Source organism: Gouania willdenowi, chromosome 12 (genome assembly GCF_900634775.1).
Source record: "Gouania willdenowi chromosome 12, fGouWil2.1, whole genome shotgun sequence".
In the NCBI taxonomy this organism is placed as follows: Eukaryota; Metazoa; Chordata; class Actinopteri; order Blenniiformes; family Gobiesocidae; genus Gouania; species Gouania willdenowi.
This window is the reverse complement of record NC_041055.1, coordinates 21,160,265-21,181,667: the sequence shown is the minus strand read 5'-3', so window position 1 is coordinate 21,181,667 and position 21,403 is coordinate 21,160,265. Positions and strand designations below refer to the sequence as shown.

Below are 21,403 nucleotides of genomic sequence, written 5' to 3'. Positions count from 1 at the left end.
ACAATGCTTTATTACTTGTAATAAGCTTATTAAGACCTTATTACTAGTAATAAGCAATAATAAGGCTTGAATTAATAGTAAAAGCAATAATATTGCCTTTTTACTTGTAATAAGCATTCATTAGGACTTATTACTTTTTAAGGAATTTCTGTTGCAGAGACTCACCTTCAAACAAAGCCTGTATGTTACCTGCGCTCACATCTAATACATTCTGGTTACACCCATTAATAACCACCTGTCCATCACGCACACACAGGAGAACATGCAAACTGCTGCATTGTTAAATTACTTTAGAATTGCTTAATTACCTTTTAATTTTTTTTTTTATTTCTGTTTAAAACAGGACTAATGGAATGTCAAACAATAAGCATGCATTAACCATCCCGTGTCATTTATTAGTGAATGTGTAACATTTGAAGGAAGTATTGTATTCCACGGCGCTCATGTATGCAAAAACTGCTTTATTTTCATTCTTCCGTTTTCATACATTTGTCATATAATAAATAGACACAAGGAGCAAAACTAAGTTTCTCTTGTGCTATTTTCTGCACCTTTAAAAAAAAAAAAAAAAAAGAAAGATTTGTATCCACACTGCAAACAACTTTTCATAGAACTTACAACAAAACATTAAAATAGAAAAAAAAAAAAAAAAAAACTAAGCTTGACACAAGCTGAATTTTCCTGTCACCAGCTCATCGCTTCATCTGGTTATGATACATTAGACGCCTGAGCTGTGTTCACGTAGCAAACCCCAGGAATCAAAAATATATATATATATATATATATATGTTTATATATAGTATTCACAGTTTCACTATTTACACATTTAAGGATTACAAAGCAAACGGGCAAAATGAAGACGTTTCTACAAGAAACAATCTTTCCGTAGGGAGATGGAGGCCCTTTTTCTGTAGACAGTGGACCAATATTTTCATTAAATAAACAATCTCTTAAACCAACCGATTTTCTTTTACATATCCCTGAATAATATCTTTCAACACTCAGTCTTTGAACGCTGCATCTTAAAAAATGTGTTACCCCCGCTTTGAAGAATTTAAAAAGCTTCTGATTTCCTGTACAAATTAATCATATACAATATGAACACCGCCGGTTAGAAAGCATTAGAAGTTCTCCTTTGTCCTGTCAGGTGGTGGTGATGATGATGATGATGGAACATCAAACACGGGGAGAAGAACGACGCGAGCTGCAGCTTCGAGAAAGAAAAAAAAAAACAAACTATGAAATAAACCAACATTAGCAACGTAAAGTATGCAAATTAGCCCGCAATTTGTAGCACATGCAGGATGACGAGTCAGCGGTTTTAGCGTACACACACGTACGCTCGTATGGCACTTCTTAAAGAAATAGTCACTTTGCTCTGAAGTTTGAAAAACAGTTTGAAATGGAATCCCATTTTTTTGTGGGTTTTTTTTTTTTTTCAAAAAAACTCCAAAACAATGCTTTTTGTGGTGCTGTGGCCTTTAGCCTGCAGGGGGCAGTAGACTGACATTAGCATGTGTTATCACCAGTGATGGTAAACACTGGAATTACACTTTTGCAAAACTGCGAAGTCCCAAAAAAAATAATCACAAAATTATGGAAATATCTCAATATCTTGAACTTTCTGCATGAATTAAATAGGAAGCCATGTGACATGATACTGGATGGTAAGCGCATATTGTGCTAAATTTGTTTACGTCACACAAATAATTGTGTTTATTTATTTATTATTAAAGTAGGAAGAAGTGAGAACGCCCCCTCGAGTTTGTGTTTTTAAGCAGCTGACCATGTGGATCTGTTGTTTTGGTACCATATATGGTGAAGTGGGCATGTCCATCTCTAGAAACCAGGAGAAAGAAATCCCCCGTGTTGAGTGCAGTGATGAAGAAAAAGAAAGTCGAGTGTTTTCTCCACATTCAAAGGTTTTACGTTTTCTTCGTAAGAGCACCATGATTCGTAAACAATCGCTGAATCCACTCCTCGCCATCGTCCTAGTTTTAGTGTCATGTCTGCGTCTGATGTGTCGGAGCTTTGTTTAATTCAGCGTTCCTCTACAGTTCTCGGCCCCGCACAGACACGGGATCTTCTCGTCCTCGATGGGGAACTTGTAGTCGTACGTGATCTCCTCGTTGACGTTGATTGGCTGCCTCGAGTAGATCACGATCTTCTTCTGGGATTCCACCGTGATCACTTTAGCATAACAGTTGGGCTGCAGGGAGAGAGGGAGAACCAGCTGTCAGAACACATCTGGGCCCGGTTTATCACAAGTAATCTGCGAGGACTGGGAACACCGGTTCGGAACATATCTTGAAAAAAGGGTTTTTGAAAAAAAAAAAATGGATTACGCAATCAAAATCAATCTTGGTTTTGATCCGCATCAAACCTTTACTTTGGGTTTTTCCAGAACTTTTTAGTAGGATTGGGATTACTTTGATCCAAAACATCTGGATTACACTGGTCCCATTAGAAGGGTGGATTTCAGGCCCAAAATATAATGAAACTTCAAAAGAATCAAATGATACTAAAGTATATTTAAATCATGTAGCCTACAACACACATGGGCAACTGGTGGCCCTCAGTCTGATTATGTGTGGCCCCCTAAAGTGAATGCATAAAATTACTCAATTTGAAAAATACACACACCAAAATAACCTCCCATCCCCCCACAAAAATACCCAAAATAACTGTAAGATTTTAGAATAATACACAAAATTACTCAAAAAACATGCAAATTGAAAAATACACACCAAAAAATGCAACTAAATAAGCCAAAAAATGCACACATTTTTTGAATAATACACTAAATGACTCATAACACACAAAGCAAGCACAAAAATAAACAAAACGACAACAAAAATGGCAGAGAAACACATAAAAACAGACAAAAGTACTGACCTGTATTAATGGTCAAATTGCTCATTTCTCTAAATGTTAACATGAATATTGATAATATGGCCCTCAGATCTGATACAATGACATTTTTTTGGCCTGACTGTGACAACAGTTTCCCACCTCTGGTCTACAAGATATGCAATTTATTATTATTATTATTATTATTATGATGAAGGTTTTAAATCCTTCAGGCTACAGGCTGTGATTAGATAAAGGCTATGACAGTAAAGTAAAAAGAGTTCAGTCTCATAAAATAATCCCCCAAACAGCTGTAAATATTAACCACAAATAACACATTTTTCGGTCACTAATTGATGTATATTAATAACAATCAAAAATATTGTTGCTTTGTTTTCAGATTATTTTTTAGTGATGCATGCAATGATAAAACAGATAATACTGAAATCGATTATGAGCACGCGCACGACCAGTAAATGAATTCTTGCTACTTCTGCCGTGCTGAGATTGAAAATTTTATAATTTAATCTATGCAGTTTTTTTTTTTCATTTTTATTACATGTATTGTGTTGGTACAAAAAAAATGGTTTTATAATTTATTCAATGCAGTTTTTACAATAATAAGCTGTTGTATTCATATAAAAAAAATTTTAATCAATGGTCGACTGATGTGATGTTTTAAGCATTTTTTCCAATCAGTACGACGATCTCTGTGCATGACTAATCCAGTACGGGTACGGAGGTAAACTCAGACCGTCACACCGGATGAAACCTTCTGAACCGTGCTGATCCTAATCAGATTGATGGGCCTTACGTTGCAGCTGTGGTTGATGAAACGGGCAAAGTTCCCACACTTGGTTGCATCTATGATGGTGTCGTGGTCCACGCGGAACATGTAGCTGCTTCCGATCCCTTCCTCCTCGTAGCGTTTCTCCCGCATGTCAGCGATCACCTGCCACACAGCACCAGCGCTGGTTAGAGAACGGAACCCAAACACACGGACCCGTCGCTCGCTGCTCACCTGTCGGATGTTCTGTCCGACGTACTCGATCACCATCTCATCGGCGGCGATGGGTTCCATGGCAAACAGACCCCAGTCGTGGATGTGAGATTTACAGAATCGGATCTTCTTCTTACGGAACTAAAGGGGAAAAAAATGTGACGTTATTTTTACGGTACGTTTAGGAAAACAAAAGCATCAAACCAGGAGAAAAAACGATTTACTAACTGTACGTGTAACCTTGTACCAGTCTGTGGTATTTATTATTAATTTGGTTCTATTGCATTTTCCTGCTTAATGTTCATCCTATTTACAAATCTGATCAAAGTATTTCTTTAGTCTTTTTCCTTTTCTTTTCTTTTTTGCATCAAATAAAATTTATTTTTATTAAGACAAAAAAAAAAAAAGCATATTTGATGCAAAAAATAAACCAACTTTCTGATGCGACTTATTTATAACTAATAAGTCAGTGGTTCCCAAACATTTTCTTGTTGTGACCCCATTTTTATATCACACATTCCAGGCAAACCCCATTTTTTTACCACGTTTGTTATATTAAGTTAAAATGACAGAGTAATAGCCAGTAACAATAAGTTATACTGCATTTTATTTTAAATAGATTTATATTTGAGAAAGTAAAAGTATAGAATACAGTTGTTTGAGACTGTTTGTGGTTTTAATTTGAAATATATATATAATTATTTCAGATTTTTGAGCTTTCTGCCTCTTCCTGCACTGTATATCTATTTCTGTGATATTGTGTATTGGTTTTTTGTACAAAAATAGATACATAAATAAATAAAAATTTTACATAATTATTTTTTTTTAAAAACTATTTTAATCAGTTTTATTTTATTTCATTATTACTAGACATTTCAGGCGACCCCACATAGGATCAAGCCCTGGAAAAACCCTGTATTAAGTAATATGCTGATAGTAAAGGGAAAATACTGCTTTAAAATAAAAAAGAAAGAAGAAAACATGGAGTGAGTTTGGTGTGGAGGAGGTTTTCACTTCATCAGGACAGAAACTCAGAGAATCTGCTCCTAAATGTGGAAAAATTGTTTAAAACTCGGGCTGAACAATTAATTGAATTTGCGATAAAACGCGTTTTTCTAATCGCAAAAGCTGCCATTTTAGTTACTTAGATTTGTTGAAGAGGTAAAGCCACAGATTTGTTTGCTTTACTGTTGTAATCTGTGCCTTAAAATGTAAATTTTATATTTATTTAAAGTTTAAATAAATCTGATATTGTTTATTATGAAACAGATTAATTTATTGCTTGTGTTTATTGAAAAATACATGACAAGAGGCCCTTGAAAAAATAATCACATATTAAATCGCAATATTGAGGAGAAAAAAAAAAAAAAAAAAATCGCAATTAGATTATTTTCCAAAATGGTTCAGCCCTATTTGAAACATTTTTAAAATGTTATGGCTCTGACCTTTAACTGGTTGAACTTCAGCAGGTCACTGTCACAGGCAAACGAGGACAACAACCGCCGCTGCTCCGACCGCCGCTCTGACCCAGCTCTGGTGGAGGCGTGCACCTGTGCAGGGATGCTCATGCCCTGCAGGAGGTCACGCAGGGTTAAGAAAAAAAACACACTCTGTGGTTATAGAACCTGGCCTGGTGGTTTGCTCACCTGAGTGTCGACCGGGGGCTCCTCTGACAGCAGCCGTGTGCTCTGCAGGTATTTGATCTTGTCCTTCTTGTCGATCTTATAATATCCTTCGCTTCGTGCACAGCCGGTGGTGTGATCCCTCATCCCGTCGTCTCGCTTCTTTTTCTTCACACTGGGAACGCTGGTCGGTGCGGGGGAGTTAAGGTGGAATCTAAAAAAGAACTGAGGAAAACTACAGTACTGACCGCTTAAAACCAAACAGCTCCTCATTTTCACCAGCAGGGGGAGCTCTCATTGGCTATAAACTGTATGTTAACCTCACTAATGTTTTAATATATAAATATGGTGCATTTGAATCTGAGAAAATGACATTTTTTCTTTCAATTACCAAAATGTACGTCTTAGAAACATAAAGAACGCACTTATATCTCACAAGTGAAAATATTATACGCTTAAAGCAGCATGTTAGAAAATGTTACATAGGGCTGAGCGATATCGACCAAAACTCATATCGGTATTTTTTTCTCAAAATGACGATATACGATATGAATCTCGATAATTTTATTTCAAGTGAAGTCTGACCAGAAAGACAATTCTGGGTTAATTCTATGATGATGCAAAATGTCAAGCACACACATTTATTAACAAACAGTTGCACAATATTAGCCACTTTTGGCATTTTCTCCTATAAGGGACAGCACGTGTGAGTGAGTTATGGGGCTTGTTTAGGGTATGACCTGGGCTAGGATGCACTCAGTGATTTATCTAACTGAGCTTTTCATGTTGTTCTAACAAATAGTAAAAACAATGAATTCTAAAACAAGTATTTTTGCTATAAAATGTAAATATCATTATCGGCGATGTTGAGATCTTCTATATCAGCAAAATAGCAAACAATATTTCTTGAATCTCGATACGTTACTCAGCCCTAGTTGGAGAGCATAATTTAGAGCATATATGTCAAACTTAAGGCCCGGGGTCCAATTCCAGCCCTTCAGAGCATCCGATTCGGCCCACAGGAGAAAGTGAAAATGACAGAGAAAACATGAATCATTGTGTAATTTACCAAATAATTCAGTTGTAAATTGTTGTTAAAAAACTCGAAAAAATCCTGCAATTTTTCTCAAATGATTTAACAAAATCTCCGCAAATTAAATAAAATTTGGTCAAAATCAATAAAAAATAAAAGGACATTTAAGAATCCTTTGTATATCTACATTTACATATTATTTGTGTATTTACACTGGTTTTACTTTATCTTTGTTTACCTCTGTTTGATATAATTTTGTTGCTTTATTATATTTATTATATGTTTATATATATATATATATGTATCCAATTTTTTTTAATTAGTTTTTGTTTTTGAAAAATAAAAAAAAGGGTTGTATGTACCTTAAGAAGAATATATGTGATACAAATACTTGAGTCAATAGGAAAGGATATCAGGATGGTTGACCCACAGTGTGTCGTTGAGCCAGTCGTTGCCGTTGTCCTGCTGCAGCATCTTGTCGTAGGTGACCTGCAGCAGCCGTATGTCCTCCTCGTCGATGCCTTCGTTCCAGATGTCGTACAGGATGGTCACCTCCTCAAAGTCGGAGCGTTGGGAGAAGTAGGAACCGGGTGGCGAGGTGACGGGCGACAGGCTGCCCAGCAGGATCTCATCCCAGGCGCGCCGAGCCCTCCGCGTGGGCTTGGCCACGGGTGGCTCTTCCTCGTAGGACAGGAAGCCATCCTCGCTGGACAACACCGTCTGAGGCTCTGCTTCTCGTTCCCGGAAATCCAGGCTTGGGTGTTTGGGGGACTTGGAGGAAAGGGTTTGCATAGACAGATCTCCAGGATGTGCTTGGGGGGGAAGAGCGCTGGACTCAGAGGACAGCTCTGAGGCTTCATCAGTAGCACACAACTCCAGGTTCTTATTACCCTTGGATCGTGCTGCTTTCTTCTTTGACGGGGTTTCGTCTGATTGTTTGGACACGTCAGCAGACTCTGCGGGGATGCTCGCAGACTGCTCAGAGCCAGCTGGGAGCACCTGATCGGGGAGGGCACTGACGGGCGGCTCCTTAAAGACGGGTCTGTCGTCGAGGCTCTCAGAGGACACTTTCCTGTTGAACGTGAGCGCTGTGGGGTCGGGGAACACAGGGGTGAACGTTAAGTCTCTGCCTGGGGTGCGAGGGACTCCGGCGCTAAGGATGGGGGACTGTGAGGGGTAGGAGAAGGGACTACCAGGGATGTGGGGGGAGCTGAGCATCAGACTGCTGCCTGTCAGTGGGGCGTCACTGCCGGGGGTGTTTGGCACCGTGTCGGTACTCTGGGATTTACCCAGACTCCTTGCACGCTCCATCAAGTCCCGTCCTGGTGTCCGTGGGATCTCCTCATCAGTGGGAAGTCTGGCCCGCTGAGGGACATCTGTCAGAAAGGTGGGGGGAGGGTGCAGGTGGGATGGAACTTCTAGTACGTGGTGAGGAGTTAGAGGGAGGATCAATGTGTTAGGGTCTACGTAGGGGGAGGATAATCTACCGGGGGTGCATGGAACCTCCTCAGGCTCTGTTTTACCTTTGGCTGCAGGAACCTGTTTAGTTTCAATGGGGGTTTCTGTGGGGGTGGGGGGCCGGAGCTTCACAGTGTGCTCCAGGGGCTCAGACTTCACGACAGGAATAGGACCGTCGATGACCTCTTCTTTGACTGAAAAGTAAAACGACAGATGTCCTTAATTGAGCCATTGACATTAAATAAACATTAAATGAGACCAGGGTTAGGGTCAATTATAATTGTAATTGCATAATTGATAACTAATTACAAATAAGACATTTTCAGGCAAACTGATAAATGGGACAAGGAACAGGTGATTACATTTTGGCGATGTTCTGGCAACCAAAAGAAAATATATAGATATATATACAGTGTATACAGTACGTCCCATTCATTTTCCCATCCACACTGTGGAACTTCTTGTTGATATGTCATAGGTTTTCTCAGAGCTAACAGCTCAATGTTGGCAGGTAGTCATCCTGAGTTTACCATGTTACCGTGATTGGAGCGTGTTAGCTGAGCTTGAGCTGCTTTGCGGAGGTCTGCGTTCTCCTAGTGCTTTTCTAGTTATTATTGTAAATGCACAAAAAAATGTTGCAGATGTAATCTTAATTTAATTGTAATTGAGTTCAGATAATTGTCTTTGTATTTGTCATGGAAATTCTATAAATGCTGTCATTAACTATTTAATTAAACGCAAACGCCAAAAATATAAATACCAATATTTTCATTGATTAGGAAGCCTAACAACGTGACCAAGAAATGAAAAACAAATTGGACGATAGATGATATTTTTTTTGTGTATTTTACAGCTGATGTAAGACATGGGTCATAACATGAGAGATGCTAACAGAAAGCTAACACAAGAGGAAGGTTAAGTTTTGTTGAATTATTTTATTAACAACATAATTGTAATTTAATTTATGAGGAAAAGTAATAATTAAAATTTTATTTGTAATTAGAAAAAATGCTGCTCACCGTAATCGTATTTGAGTTGTAATTGAACATGGATAATTGAAGACGTAAATGTAATAGAAAAATACATAAACGCACCTGAGAGGGTCTTTGGCGATGGTGGCTTCACATCTTTCACCTCCTCCACAGGGCTGGGGGGTCTACGCTTGGCTTTGCTGTGTGGCTCCTCCTCCACCTCGGGGGTCGGTCCAGTGACAGGACTAGGTGGTTTGGTCTTGGACTCTCCCTCCTCTTCATCAGAGGATGAAGAGGAGGAGGAGGAAGATGAGGAAGACGACGAAATCTGCACTTTGCCCCGACCCTCGCTCTCCTCTGCTGCCACATCCCTGTTCTCCTCGTCTTCGTCGTCTGCACTGGATTCGTATTCAGAGGAGTCGGAGCTCTGTGAGTCCAAACTGGCTTGGTACGAGGATAAACTCTCAGCTTCTGGAAAGGAAACAATGCAGAGAAGACTTAAAACTGCTGCAGACACATGCAGAGCAATGAGCGGATGCATCTAAAACCAACCATCATCAGAGGAATCTGAGGAGGAGCTGCTGCTGGATGAGTCAGCTTCTTCTTCTTCTTCTTCATTACCATCAGCATCACTTCCCTAATAAGGATTAGACATATTCAAAACTCCTCCAACAAAGTCTATGATTAAAAAATCAAGGTTCTCGCTAGTGCTGTTGAGCAGTAGGACCCCCTACAGTGTGATTTTGTGATGTCACCCCCTACACTGTGTTTCAACCAGCATGGGGGGGATTTTCTGTTGTTTTTTTCCTTTTTTCCAATCGGTACCGTCGTAATAATTGTTGCACACTTGGACACAAAAGGGACTTGGGCTGTTTTAATGTGTCCACAACAATCCCAGTATTACTGCGGGTCCCACATATTACCTCATTTAAATTTGAAAAGCGTGTCTTCAAATCAATCTTTTGAATGAAACATTATATTAATATTATTTTTTGTCTATACAGTGTCTGAGTATTTATTAGTGGAGGACCTATACCGAGCATGAGCATTATGACGCTTCACCAATTCAACAAATAACTTTTGGCTTTAAAGTAAGGCAGTAACATAAGATAAAAACTTCACAAACTTTGGCCCTTGGAGAATTTCAAATTTCAAAATATTCCAGTGGGGGATGCCCCCGGACCCCCCTACAACACTCCATCCCCCTTCGCTGTGTCCAACAAAAAAAATAAATGAGAACACAATTACTGGGTCACATGACTTACCTTGCCCAATGACAACCTTTCAGCAGCTTCTGTTTCCTCAGGTTCTTCCTCTCTGTCCGACAATGACTCCTCCTTTTCTGAGGTGTCCATCTCCTCCTCTCCCTCGCTGTCAAGCTCAAGTGGCCGCGAGTGCCGTCGCTTTGCCGAAGTCCCATCGCTGTCCATTTTGGAATCATCCAAAGGAAGCTCAGTCGGATCCCGATCTGACAAAAAAAAAATCCAGGCTGAGTCACAGGAGAGGAAGAGGAGCGCTCGCTCACGTGTCCAGTGCAAGGTTTGTTACCTTCGTCTGCGAGGTCCTCGTCCACCGGGGTTGAGGGCCGGGCTCGTTTACTGTCGCTGACTGCAGCAGCCTCAGGCGGGTCTTTCCTTTTAACCTGAAACCAAAGTATAGCTCCTTAACACCAAGCCTTAATAACATTTCAACACTTTCACTTCATCCAAGTTAAGAATCTTACCTTGAAGGAAGGCAGGCGGATTGCTCCCCTTAATCCGATTCCCAGGCCCATTCCCTCGTATCCCAGACCCTCCCCTTTGTTCCAATTTTCCAGGAGACTTGAACCAATCATCTCTTTGGGTTTAGGTCTTTCTTCTTCTCTCACTTCTACGCCTTTTACCGGTGTCAGAGACATCTGAAGGAAAAAGGATATGATTATTACCTGCTAGCTTTTGTTGTACTGGAAGATATTGCACTATTTCTTCAGAAATTGTCAACATTTTAAAGCTATTAGTTAGCTTATTAGGATAATATAATAAATAAGAAGTGTGAGTTTGAAAAAACAAAAAAAAAACACTTGTATGGTTAGCCACAATGTTGCCTCCTAAAAACAAAATAGCTTCATAAATATAATTCTTTTTATCTTCATTTTGAATAGTAGCTATGTTAAGGTTTCATTTATTCAGAATTGATCTATTCCAGAATGTATTATTCATTTATTCCAACTGGCAGCTGCCAGTCTTCATCAGTTATCTGCTGATCGCTTTGATGTTTCCTTTGAAGTTTCTGTTACTTCTGCATAGTAATTCCAGCAAGATTCTTTTTTATCTTCTTTTTGAATAGTATGTTAAGGTTTCCTTTATTCAGACAGAATCTTGCTGGCATTACTACGCGGAAGTCAAAGCAACTTCAAAGAAAACATCAAAGCGATCAGCAGACGCCTCTGACAGAGACTGGCAAAACAAGTCAGGAGATCAAAGTGGGTTTCCTAAGTAACGGTGCTCGCTAACACAGATTTAGAAAGATTTGTGAACATTATTTGTGAGAAATAGGTCTTTTGTGAATATAGAAAATGTTTTAGATCTTTGAGTTCAGCTCATGAAAAATGGGAGCAAAAACAAAAGTGTTGTGTTCATATTATTGTATATAGACGATGTCATTTTTCATATTGCCAAAATGGAAAACTCGATATCTTGAAACACGATATATTGCCCAGCCCTAACTGCGGCGAACACATGTAAACTAGACGTGTTGATGTGTGTGTGACTTACTTTAGCCGAGTGTTCCTTCTTGTCCCACCACTCATCAAAGGCCCTGAAGGCCACCACCTCCACCATCTTGCGGTTGAGGTCCCTCTTCATTATGGCCTTCAGCTCTTTGACAATGACCAGCAGCACACCCTCAACGGTGGCCTTGTGAGGATCTTCTTTTTTTGTCTCATATCCAGGAGGTGGAACCGTAGGGTTAAAGGTTGGTACGCTGGGATTCTGCCACTGCTCTCCTGGCACCTCAGTGCTGTTAGCTGGTGTAGCCCCTATAGAGACAGGTTGGTAGGGCCCTCCAAAGGCCCCCGTTGCACCGTCCATGTAGTGCAAATAAGGGTAGGGTCCTCTAGTTTGAGAAATGCGACTTAGCATCTGCTGCTGCATCTGGAAGGACATAGGGACCGTACTCCACTGTTCCCAGCGCAAGCAGTTCAACAGTTCCATCTGCATCAGTGGCATCATACTGGCAGGGTAGTGACCCATGTGTGTCAGCATGTGGTGAGGTACTCCTGAATGTGCAGCCAGGTGAGCAGGGTGTCCCTGGACGGCAGAGTGAGGGGCAAGGTGATGGTGTGGGAACTCAAAGCCGGCCTGGTGCTGTAGGGGGTGGTAACCAATGTTCTGCATCGGAGACACGGCCGAGTTCACAACGATGCCTTTACTGCATTCTCCGCTGGTGATCGGCGTACCAGGCATCTCGTCTTCTGAGATCTCCATGTCTTCTCCTGACGACTGATGACACTGTGAGGAAAAAAGTGACCAGTCAGGACAATACAGCACGGACTCTCTCCTTATCATTTAAAAGACAATGAAAAAGGTACGCGATTTTCTCCAGATACACTTTTTAAGTTTTTGTTTGAAATTGTCTTTATGTCCTGACAGAAATTAAGATCTTATGTGCTCTGAAAAAGGAACGAAGAAAATCTGTCAACTGTAGCAGCTGTAAATCTGTAATAACTTCAGCCAATGGAAAAAATCAAACAGTTTTTTTTTTTTTTAAACCAATCACGTCTCCCTGTCTTCCTGCTCGTTCTCGATCCCTCGCATGCACGAGCTCACACTGAAAGCACGTCACCGTTTAAACAGACTTTTTGGTCACGTTTTTAACATATATAATGATAAAGTTTATTGTTTACTTACTGCTGAATGAGACATGAGACAATGAAGTTTCTACACAATAGAAGTGTACGCACATTTTATGGCTTTAGTCCTTTGTGATTTATAGCACAACGTATTACTATAGTGCCACCTACTGACATGGATGAGTATGGTCCCTTATGGTCCGTGGGGCCTATTAATTTTTAAAGGCATCGACACCATTAAAAATAAAAGTAATTAATTATTACACAATAAATAAACAGTGACTGCCTCTCGTAGACTGCTTAATATTTTATATTTTTTAACTTATAATTATCTGATTTTTTCTTTAACCCACAGAATTTCCTTAGTGTCGTGTTGCTGTGGTAACACAACAAACAAAGTTAAGCATCTTCTTTAAAATGATTGGTAAATAAACTAAAAGAGAACATCGCATTCACACTTTGAACAAAGTAATACTATTGTTAAGTTTATCCTTAAAGAATCTGCTACCATTTGCATGCCAATCGCAACATTTACAGTATATCACACCAGGCTTCCTGCACACTAAGAAGAATAACATCAAATTATAAAATGTAAATGTTAGGGCAACCTGCCATTACACAGAAATAGTTTAATACAAACAATAAAAATTATGATGAAAAAAATATTCAGTCTATTTCGTCAAAGGATAGTGTTAAAATAATTTTTTTTAATAAGCTTTTTTGCTCTGGACTAAAAATTTTCTTCTAGCAAAATAAAAGAAAAAACTTAGATTGAAACTCAAAGTTTAGGTCACCCACAGTTTGTCTTCTTTTAGTCTGAAAATTCTTAAAAAGAGTTGTTGGTGTCAGATGTGCATAATTTGAAAGCATTGTAGAAAATACAGAACTTTAACTTGTATCAATGTGTAAATGAATGTTTTTCAGGATTATAAAAAAGGACCTCAGACCCTGTTACAGAAATCAGAAACATGATTAGTGACCAAGCATCCCAAAAGACCAGTTTCCTTTGTGATAACTTAAAATGTGAGACCAGAGACGCTGAAGCCAATCCTGATAACTGGGCTCAGTAAAACCAGCAAGTGTTCTACTGGACGGCCAACAGCTGAACTGTGTTTTTCCTCTGAGTGAGTTAGGGCAGCAAACGCCGCTAAAGAGGAAATACGAGTGGTCGCTTCGCCAACACCAGAACGGCTCTTATTTCTCTTTTCAAAGCACATCATAAAGTGGAGACCTATCACAGCCTGATGATGTCACATGTGAGTGAATTCAAGCGTAGAGAATGAAAAGGTATTTCTGAGGCTGCACGTTAGGCTCTGACGACTTTAATTATAAGTCTTGTAGGATTTAATCTCACATTACAGAATTTCTTTAAAACTCAGACACTGTTTTAACTCAGAGCAGAAAAAAATACACAGATACACAAGTCACTTAAAGAATGAACACCTTCTGGCCACGTACTTATGCAGACTCTTATCTTTGGAACCGGAATTTCCTTTATGAGTGAAACCAGAGAAAGTCTACTACGACCAATACACACTAAAACCAGGTCTGACTTCCTGTGTCCCATAAGCAATGTTCACTCATAGACTTTGTTGTAAATTTCTTAAGAAGCAAAAATCACTCTTCCCCCAAACATGCACTAATCTAAAATGAATTGTACGTACTTTTAGTGCACAGCAGTTAGTCATGCTGTCTAATATAATAATACTATCAGCAGCATCTAACAGACACTTTCCCTGTCAATATCATTATTCCAGCAAGTTCATTTTGACTTCTTTTTTAAAATAATATGAAAGGTTTCATTTATTCAAGCAACTTTTTTCATGAAATTAGATCTGATGTTTCGACAGCCAACTGTCAGTCTTCCTCAGAGGCATCTAGTGACTGCTTTTGACGTGTCTTTACGAGTTCTTTCATACTGATCGCTTTCCTTCAGAAAGAACTCATAAGGACACATGAAAGCCATCAGTAGATGCTTTGATGCTTTCCTTATGAAAGAACTCCTAGGGATACATCAAAGCAATCACTAGATGCCTCTGAGGAAGACTGACAGTTGGCAGTCAAAACATGTCAGGAGACCTAATTTCCTGAAAAAAAGTTATCTGAATAATTGAAACCTTTCATATTAAAAAAAAGTTCATTATCTTACCGTTTCCATTTTGTCAGTAGGAGTCTGTCCTTTGAAAGGTCCGTCTTTGAGGTCGTTGTTGGTCGTCTCCTCGTGAACAGGAGAGCTGGCTCTCTTGACCATGGAGGCAGTTCCGGGAATGGGCTCGTCATCCTCAGAGTCAGGCAGAGGTGTCGGGCTGATGTCCTCTAAGCCTGTGCTGGAGGGACGAGAATTGTGCTGCGTCCCCTGAGAGCCACCCATGTACGGGGGGATTGGCGACATCTGCGATGAAGAAGACGAAATCGGACTTCCCTCCATTCGCAACTCAGTGTCCGAGTCTCGCTCCTCGAGAAATGGCAGCAGTTTTGTCCGTTTCTCCTTGAGGAGCATCTCGATGCGAGAATCCAAGCTGTTGCGCTCTGGATCCAGCACTGGGGAACCCGGCGAGGGGCAGCGTTCTGGTGTTTGAGGAGGTGGGGTGGTTGGGTGGGGCACAGGCTCAGGTGGTGGCTCTGGGATCGGTGGCGTCTCTGGCCTATCCTTAGTGGGCAGGAAGTCTGTGTGTGTTGCCAAAGGTGGCTGTGGTGGTCGGAGGTACTCACCATCCCTTTGTGTGGGGTGATGGAACGCTGGCTCTGATGGGGGGAAGGTGGGGGGCAAGGGGGCCTGGTAAGGCAAGAACGCAGTCTTGAAGGTGGGCGTTGTCGGGGGAGGGGGTGTATAGCTAAAGGGGGTGGCGGGGAGTGGAGGTTCAGGTGGGGTGAGCTGGTGCTGTTTGAAAGACGCCTGCTCTGAAGTCGTACTCCGGTACATGTTGCTGCGATACTGAGGCCTCTCCGGGCGCCGGTTGTACGCGTCCTGGAACTTACTCTCATGTCTGCGAGACTTGTAACTGCTGCCAGAGCTCTCCGCCCGACTCGACTGGTACGCCGGCGTGGACTGCCGACTGGAGTAATTAGAGTCTTGAGAATAGGGTGTACCTGTCTGACGTGGGGTATGAGGGGTCCCCTGGGACTGGGGCGTGTCCTGCCTTATGCTGTTGTAACCAGTCTCTGCGGTCTGAGGGGTGCTGGAGCTGCTGGGTGGTAATGGTCCTCCTGTGGTGGACATGTTGCTCTCCAACCTGCGGATGGGCTCACATGCCTGAAAAGGGATGACAACAGATATTATTTTATCTGCATAGAGTCACTGTGAACTCAAAAAGCCTTTTAATGATGAATATTTACACACTAAGCTGCCATGGTTGATATTTGTATCAAAATGGGTGATATATATACATCTGTTTTTTCTACTTTATGTACAGTATACATTTACAAAAGGACTAATATGGGGCGCCAATTCTAAAGTTGCGCATAATAAAATAAACAGCAACATTTAGCAACAAACTACTTTTTAAAAAAACGTATGTGAATGTTTTTGTTACTTTTGATCAGATTTACAGCAATACTTGTAAAATTTGTGATGTTTTTTTTCTCATAAAAATATAATGTCAATGTCAAATCTGAATACAAATGTTAAAACTAAATGCTAAATGTTAAATCTAAATGTCACAGGTGAAACTAAATATTTAGCTAATATGCAAATTCACTGGAATGAGCTTTTATGTTGGTAGTTCAAGTGAATTTGCATATTAGCTAAATATTTAGTTTCACCCGTGACATTTAGACTTAACATTTAGATTTAAAATTGAACATTTGGATTCAATATTTAGATTTAGCGTTGACATTATATTTTTATGAGAAAAGGAATATTACAAATTTTACAAATATTGCTGTATATCTGAGCCTGAATGACAATTAAAAAAAATGTTTGCTTTCAGGTTAATTCTGTTGTAGGAGGAAAAGTAAGACAACAGTATGGACCCAATAGAGAATGTTGCAAGCATTAGAGCTGCCAAAAAAATCTGAAATGGGAGTTTTTATCCTTTCACTTTTTACAGGAGCCTTCTGGGTAAAAATCCACAATGACCCACACCAACAGGGTCTATACCATAATACACATGACTGAAGTAATTTGATTTAACGTCATGAGTGAATGATGCTAAAAAAAAAAAAAAAGAAAAAAGAAAAATTAATAATTAATAATTGCCCTGGCTCAGATGTTTAAAATCAGAGGAGCATCCCATCATCAAGCAAGATACTTAGGAAATTTTACAAGAAGCAAAACTGAACAATAATGTGACATTTCATTCTCAAAGAAACACATCATTCAGAGAGGATTTTCTTTTTACCAGTAATGCCTCGGCTAGAATTCGAGGGGACAGTTCTCTGGCTTCCTCCCCACTGACAGGCAGAGTCCGAGGAGTGTAGCTGCCATTCATCAGGAGCTGGAAGTACCGCAGGCGATTCTCACCTGTACAAAAGTTTAGAAATAATAGGATCCAAACTTTAAAAACATTCATTCAAATAATCCAACATGTTGAGAAAATAAACCTTAAACTAAACATCTAATTTACAGCAGCAGTTTTCGAGCAGGTCAAGCAAGATGATATAATGTTCTACTACACAAAGGAAGTCATGGTAATATATAGGAATAACTCTCCACATGAGCTCACGGAGTTCACTGAAAGCATCATCAGATCTGGTGTGACCAAAACAAACTTCATAAAGCCAGTAACTAAACCTGCAGCTCTTGGTAGCACCAGTTTGTGGCCTTAACTGGATCAGCTGAACAATCTTCTGCCCCCTTATGACATTTAAGTTTAAAGTGAGCTATTTTGGTTGCTTACAGAATGCAAACACCAATGCAAGCTTGAATGATGAAGACAGGGAAACTATACAGTGAAGAATTCCAGGAATCAAACCCATATCCATCTTCATGTGAGGTGGAGATGCTAACCACTGTCTATGATGACTGTCACGATACGTTAGGAAAATGTTCGCTTTGCTTCTAATTCTAGTAAGTTCATTTTGTCTTCTTTTTTTTTTAAAAGTAATATGTTCAGCTTTTATTTATTCAGTTAACTTTTTTTCAGGAAATCCGATCTCCTGACATGTTTCGACATCCAACTGTCAGTCATCCTCAGAGGCATCTAGTGATTGCTTTGATGTTTCCCTATAAGTTCTTTCATAAGGAGAGCCTCAAAACATCTACTGATCGCTTACTTTTATAAAGAACTAATAGGGACACATCAAAACAATCACCATTGAGGAAGACTGACAGATGGAAGTCGAAATATGTCAGGAGATCAAATTTGCTAAAAATAAGTTGTCTGAATAAATGAAACCTTAGCATTTTTGCCAAGCTTCTTCCATTTCATCTTATATTCAAAATCATTTGGTGCTTAGACCAATCCCAGTTTGCCTATGAAAAGCTGGATAGACTGGGACAGGTCGCAGTTTATCAAAGGGTTAACTAATAGAGAATTTAATATCTCACACACACACACACATGCACATTTTTAGACTGATGAAGAAGAAAACTCATACATGCTCAAAAAACAACAACAATTAAACAAACAAATAACAGAAAAACTAACCACTGAAAGATGTCAGTCACTGGGGATTGAACATTCAGAGCAAACCAGCAAACCTTTCATAGTTCTGACCCTAAAATTTGAACTTAGTTGAGCAGGTGAAAGATGATCTAAAATGTAAATTTCACTTAAACTGAACCTAAACAATCAGTCTGAGGTGAGGAGGACTCTGACAGATTGGTTTGTTTGTTTGTGGTTTTCAAATTACACCCTGTGGGAGTAGCACCCTCAGCTGTGTGCATGTGGGAACAGCTCCCATTCAAAGTAATTCAATTAGCCCTCTGTTACCAGGCAATGCACATAGATTTACACATGTGACCAGCTGTCACCCTAATCACCCAAAATAGGAGCACATTTGCCTGCACGGGCTGAGGCAGCGGCTGTGATGCGCGCTGCAACGAGCAGCATCAGTGTCATTATTACCTTGGATGAACTGAATCATTGTTTACCTTTCGGGTCCAGCTCCACGTGGATGATGTTTCCCATAACAGATGTTTTGTGGAGCGCTTTCACTGCCAGTTTGGCAGACTTGACAGACTCAAAAACCACTTTGGCTATTCCCAGGTGCTTCTTATTTTTGGGGTTGTACATGATCTCGACTTCCTCAATCTCCCCAAACTTTTTGCACATGTCGGTGAGAAAGCCCTCCCTGATGTTGTCGTTGAGTCGAGCGAATGTCACCTCCTTTGGAGGCACGGGGCCAATGTAACACTCGTCGATCTGGGAGGAAGAAGAAAAGGATGAGTGTGTCAGGGTACGCTACATCTTTGAATGTTTTAGATCATCCAAACAAGAGGGTTCTTCAGTTCTAGAGACTGAAATTTAAGAACTGAATAAGCTTCTTAGATGAGTAAGACTAAAATGAGAAAAGTAAAATGAATCCATCTCAAGTTAAAGGAGGGAAAAAACATTATCAGGTCTGGAAATCTCTCATCCCAGAGGTTTCTTCAGTACTGTAGTCAATGAAAAGAAGAAACCTCTTGGATGAGATGTGAAAAACGCTGAAGGAGAACTCCAAGCGGGTCCAGATCAGAAGAGCAGAGAGTGTTTCTCCATGTGGGTACGTCTGAGGCAACAGAAGTGTTGGGAAAAAGTAGAAATCCATGTGACAGAGAGTGAACGGATCCACAAATTGCTCCACACATCCCGTGGATGAGTGATAGGGGGGGGTGTGTCTGCCTCTTCCCACAACAGCTCTTCAGCCTGTCACTGGAGAAATACCTTAAACTTGGGCACCGGTAGGTCGGTCTCCTTGTACTTTGTCCACAGGCGACCGATCCTCGGGTCCCGGAGCATGTCCACTGGAGGAAAGCCGGGGTTCTGTTGGAAAAGAGACATCGGTGACGGTTGGCAGAACAGAACTGACGCTAAACTTGTTGCAAAGTAGTCCTGCACACACCGCGGGGGGAAAGGGGGTTGGGGGGTCGTTTGATCTGGACTGACACCTCCCGTCAACACGGCCAGGCAACACTGTAACCCATCATGGAGGTCGGCTGCTCGGTTACTATTGTAACCGCTGGGCACTTACAGGCATGCTGAAGGTCTGTCCATCATAGCGGTACAGTTTGTGCGATCCCTTCTTCAGCGCCGGGTCGATGATCAACTTGTAACTCCTGCAGTTGTGGCTGCGCTTCTCTGCCGAGCCGCAGACTGGATGGGTGTCCGTGCCGTTGGCCAGACCTGAAACCACAAAAACAGCGTCAGACAAACACCGACGTTCACCCCGGTTCCTCCAGCACCACGGCACGGATGCACGGTGGAGCCCTGGAGGCAACCGGAGAGAGGGTGGACATGGACCCAGCGTTCGCAGGCGCTGTGTGAGGGACAGAGAAAGAGGGAAACGGGCTTACTTGAACTCAGCTTTCTGCCATGGTCCTCGTTCAATCTGCTCTTCTCTCCGGGCTTGGACATGGTTCGTCCGGTCGAGAGGGTTATTTTTCTATTGACCGAAGAGACGAACTGGCTTCCCTTACCCCGCTTACATTACATGGTTTGAAGAATAGTGCCTCCTTTTCGCAGAGAGCCAGCACATATTGTGTGAGCGCCTCTGCTCTGTGGCTGCTGTCTCTCCCACAATACACCGCTTAGACTAGCCCACCTCCGGAGCTGGCCGCACTTTCGCCACACACACGTTTGATTACCACTGCAGATAATATTCAATCGAATGTAACTGTAGTAAATATCCCGTGTAACGATGTGTATTGTTCTCCGCGTTGCTTCCGTCTGCTCTCCGTGCGTTAAAAAAAAAAAAACAAAACAAAAAAACTGCCATGTCGAATCTGCCGACTGAATGTAGTCAGCCAGCAAACAAGATAGACAGGGTGCAATATCTCCTTTACTACTATGGTTGGCTGGCGGTGTTTCGAGTTAAATGGGGACATTTCTAACTGGTGACTAACGGGAGATCATTCGAATCCCATCTAATATTAAGATTGTTGAGATATTAACTTTAGAATATGGGCTTTTTAACACAATACATCAAGAACTAGCACAAAAAGGTTTAATTCAGGAATCCTTGAAAATATCAGTTATAATCAGGGATTTATAACATGAAGAAATGCCCTTTTCGGTAAATCTTGGCACCTATAATCAACAATACACAGCAACTTCGGTTGAAAAAAAATAATCAAAATTGGAAAAAGTTTAATAATAATCTTTAAATCAAATTTAAAACGTCAAAGTATTTACAGGAATGTCTGTGACGTTATAATTTATTTGTTTATTTTTCTAATATATCTATCCATGAGTTAAATATTCAAGTAATTAGTCTGAGCCAGTAGTGAAACAGGTTTGCAAAGAGATGAACGCAACAGCTACCGTTACTAACGGCAACCAGCGACGCAGTCGGACCTGCGTCATCACTTAAAACGGTCACTACTTGAAGCAGACCACCACACTGACTCGGTCACAAGGATGCTATTTTTCACAAATCACCAAAATTTAAAAGAAATATTAGGTTAGTTAATAAGGTCTATATATTCTCACGAAATGAATGTCAATAACAAAAAAAAGCTGTTTACCCATACAAATAATTTTGATAATAATAAATTGTTCG

General features: G+C 40.6%; 1 protein-coding gene across 2 annotated transcripts; it reads right to left on the bottom strand.

The window, feature by feature from the left end:
• Positions 1–1,025: 1,025 nt before the first annotated feature.
• On the bottom strand, positions 1,026–21,079 carry setd1ba (SET domain containing 1B, histone lysine methyltransferase a). 2 transcript variants are annotated; one of them, XM_028463272.1, is made up of 18 exons: positions 20,199–21,079; positions 19,877–20,028; positions 19,570–19,668; positions 18,798–19,068; positions 17,104–17,225; positions 14,913–16,016; positions 11,688–12,422; positions 10,658–10,831; positions 10,483–10,576; positions 10,200–10,402; positions 9,487–9,571; positions 9,052–9,405; positions 6,919–8,157; positions 5,497–5,663; positions 5,296–5,421; positions 3,872–3,991; positions 3,665–3,802; positions 1,026–2,209 (listed from the first exon to the last, which is right to left on the bottom strand). In XM_028463272.1, exons 1-18 carry the CDS (start codon positions 20,257–20,259, stop codon positions 2,036–2,038), a joined length of 5,418 nt encoding a protein of 1,805 aa, XP_028319073.1. In that variant the 5' UTR covers positions 20,260–21,079; the 3' UTR covers positions 1,026–2,035. The 2 variants fall into 2 exon arrangements, with proteins under 2 accessions (XP_028319073.1, XP_028319074.1); XM_028463273.1 differs by having other exon boundaries at positions 9,058–9,405; positions 20,199–21,077.
• Between the last annotated feature and the right edge of the window lie 324 nt (positions 21,080–21,403).

What these genes read in the sequence shown, in the direction of transcription:
- setd1ba (XM_028463272.1), bottom strand. Translation starts at nt 20,259, where the DNA reads ATGTCCAAGCCCGGAGAGAAGAGCAGATTGAACGAGGACCATGGCAGA. An exon ending in TACCGGTGCCCAAGTTTAAG is followed by an intron (nt 19,069 to 19,569) that starts GTATTTCTCCAG and finishes TCTTCCTCCCAG; the next exon opens with ATCGACGAGTGTTACATTGG. An exon ending in TCCGCCTGCCTTCCTTCAAG is followed by an intron (nt 10,577 to 10,657) that starts GTAAGATTCTTA and finishes CTTTGGTTTCAG; the next exon opens with GTTAAAAGGAAAGACCCGCC.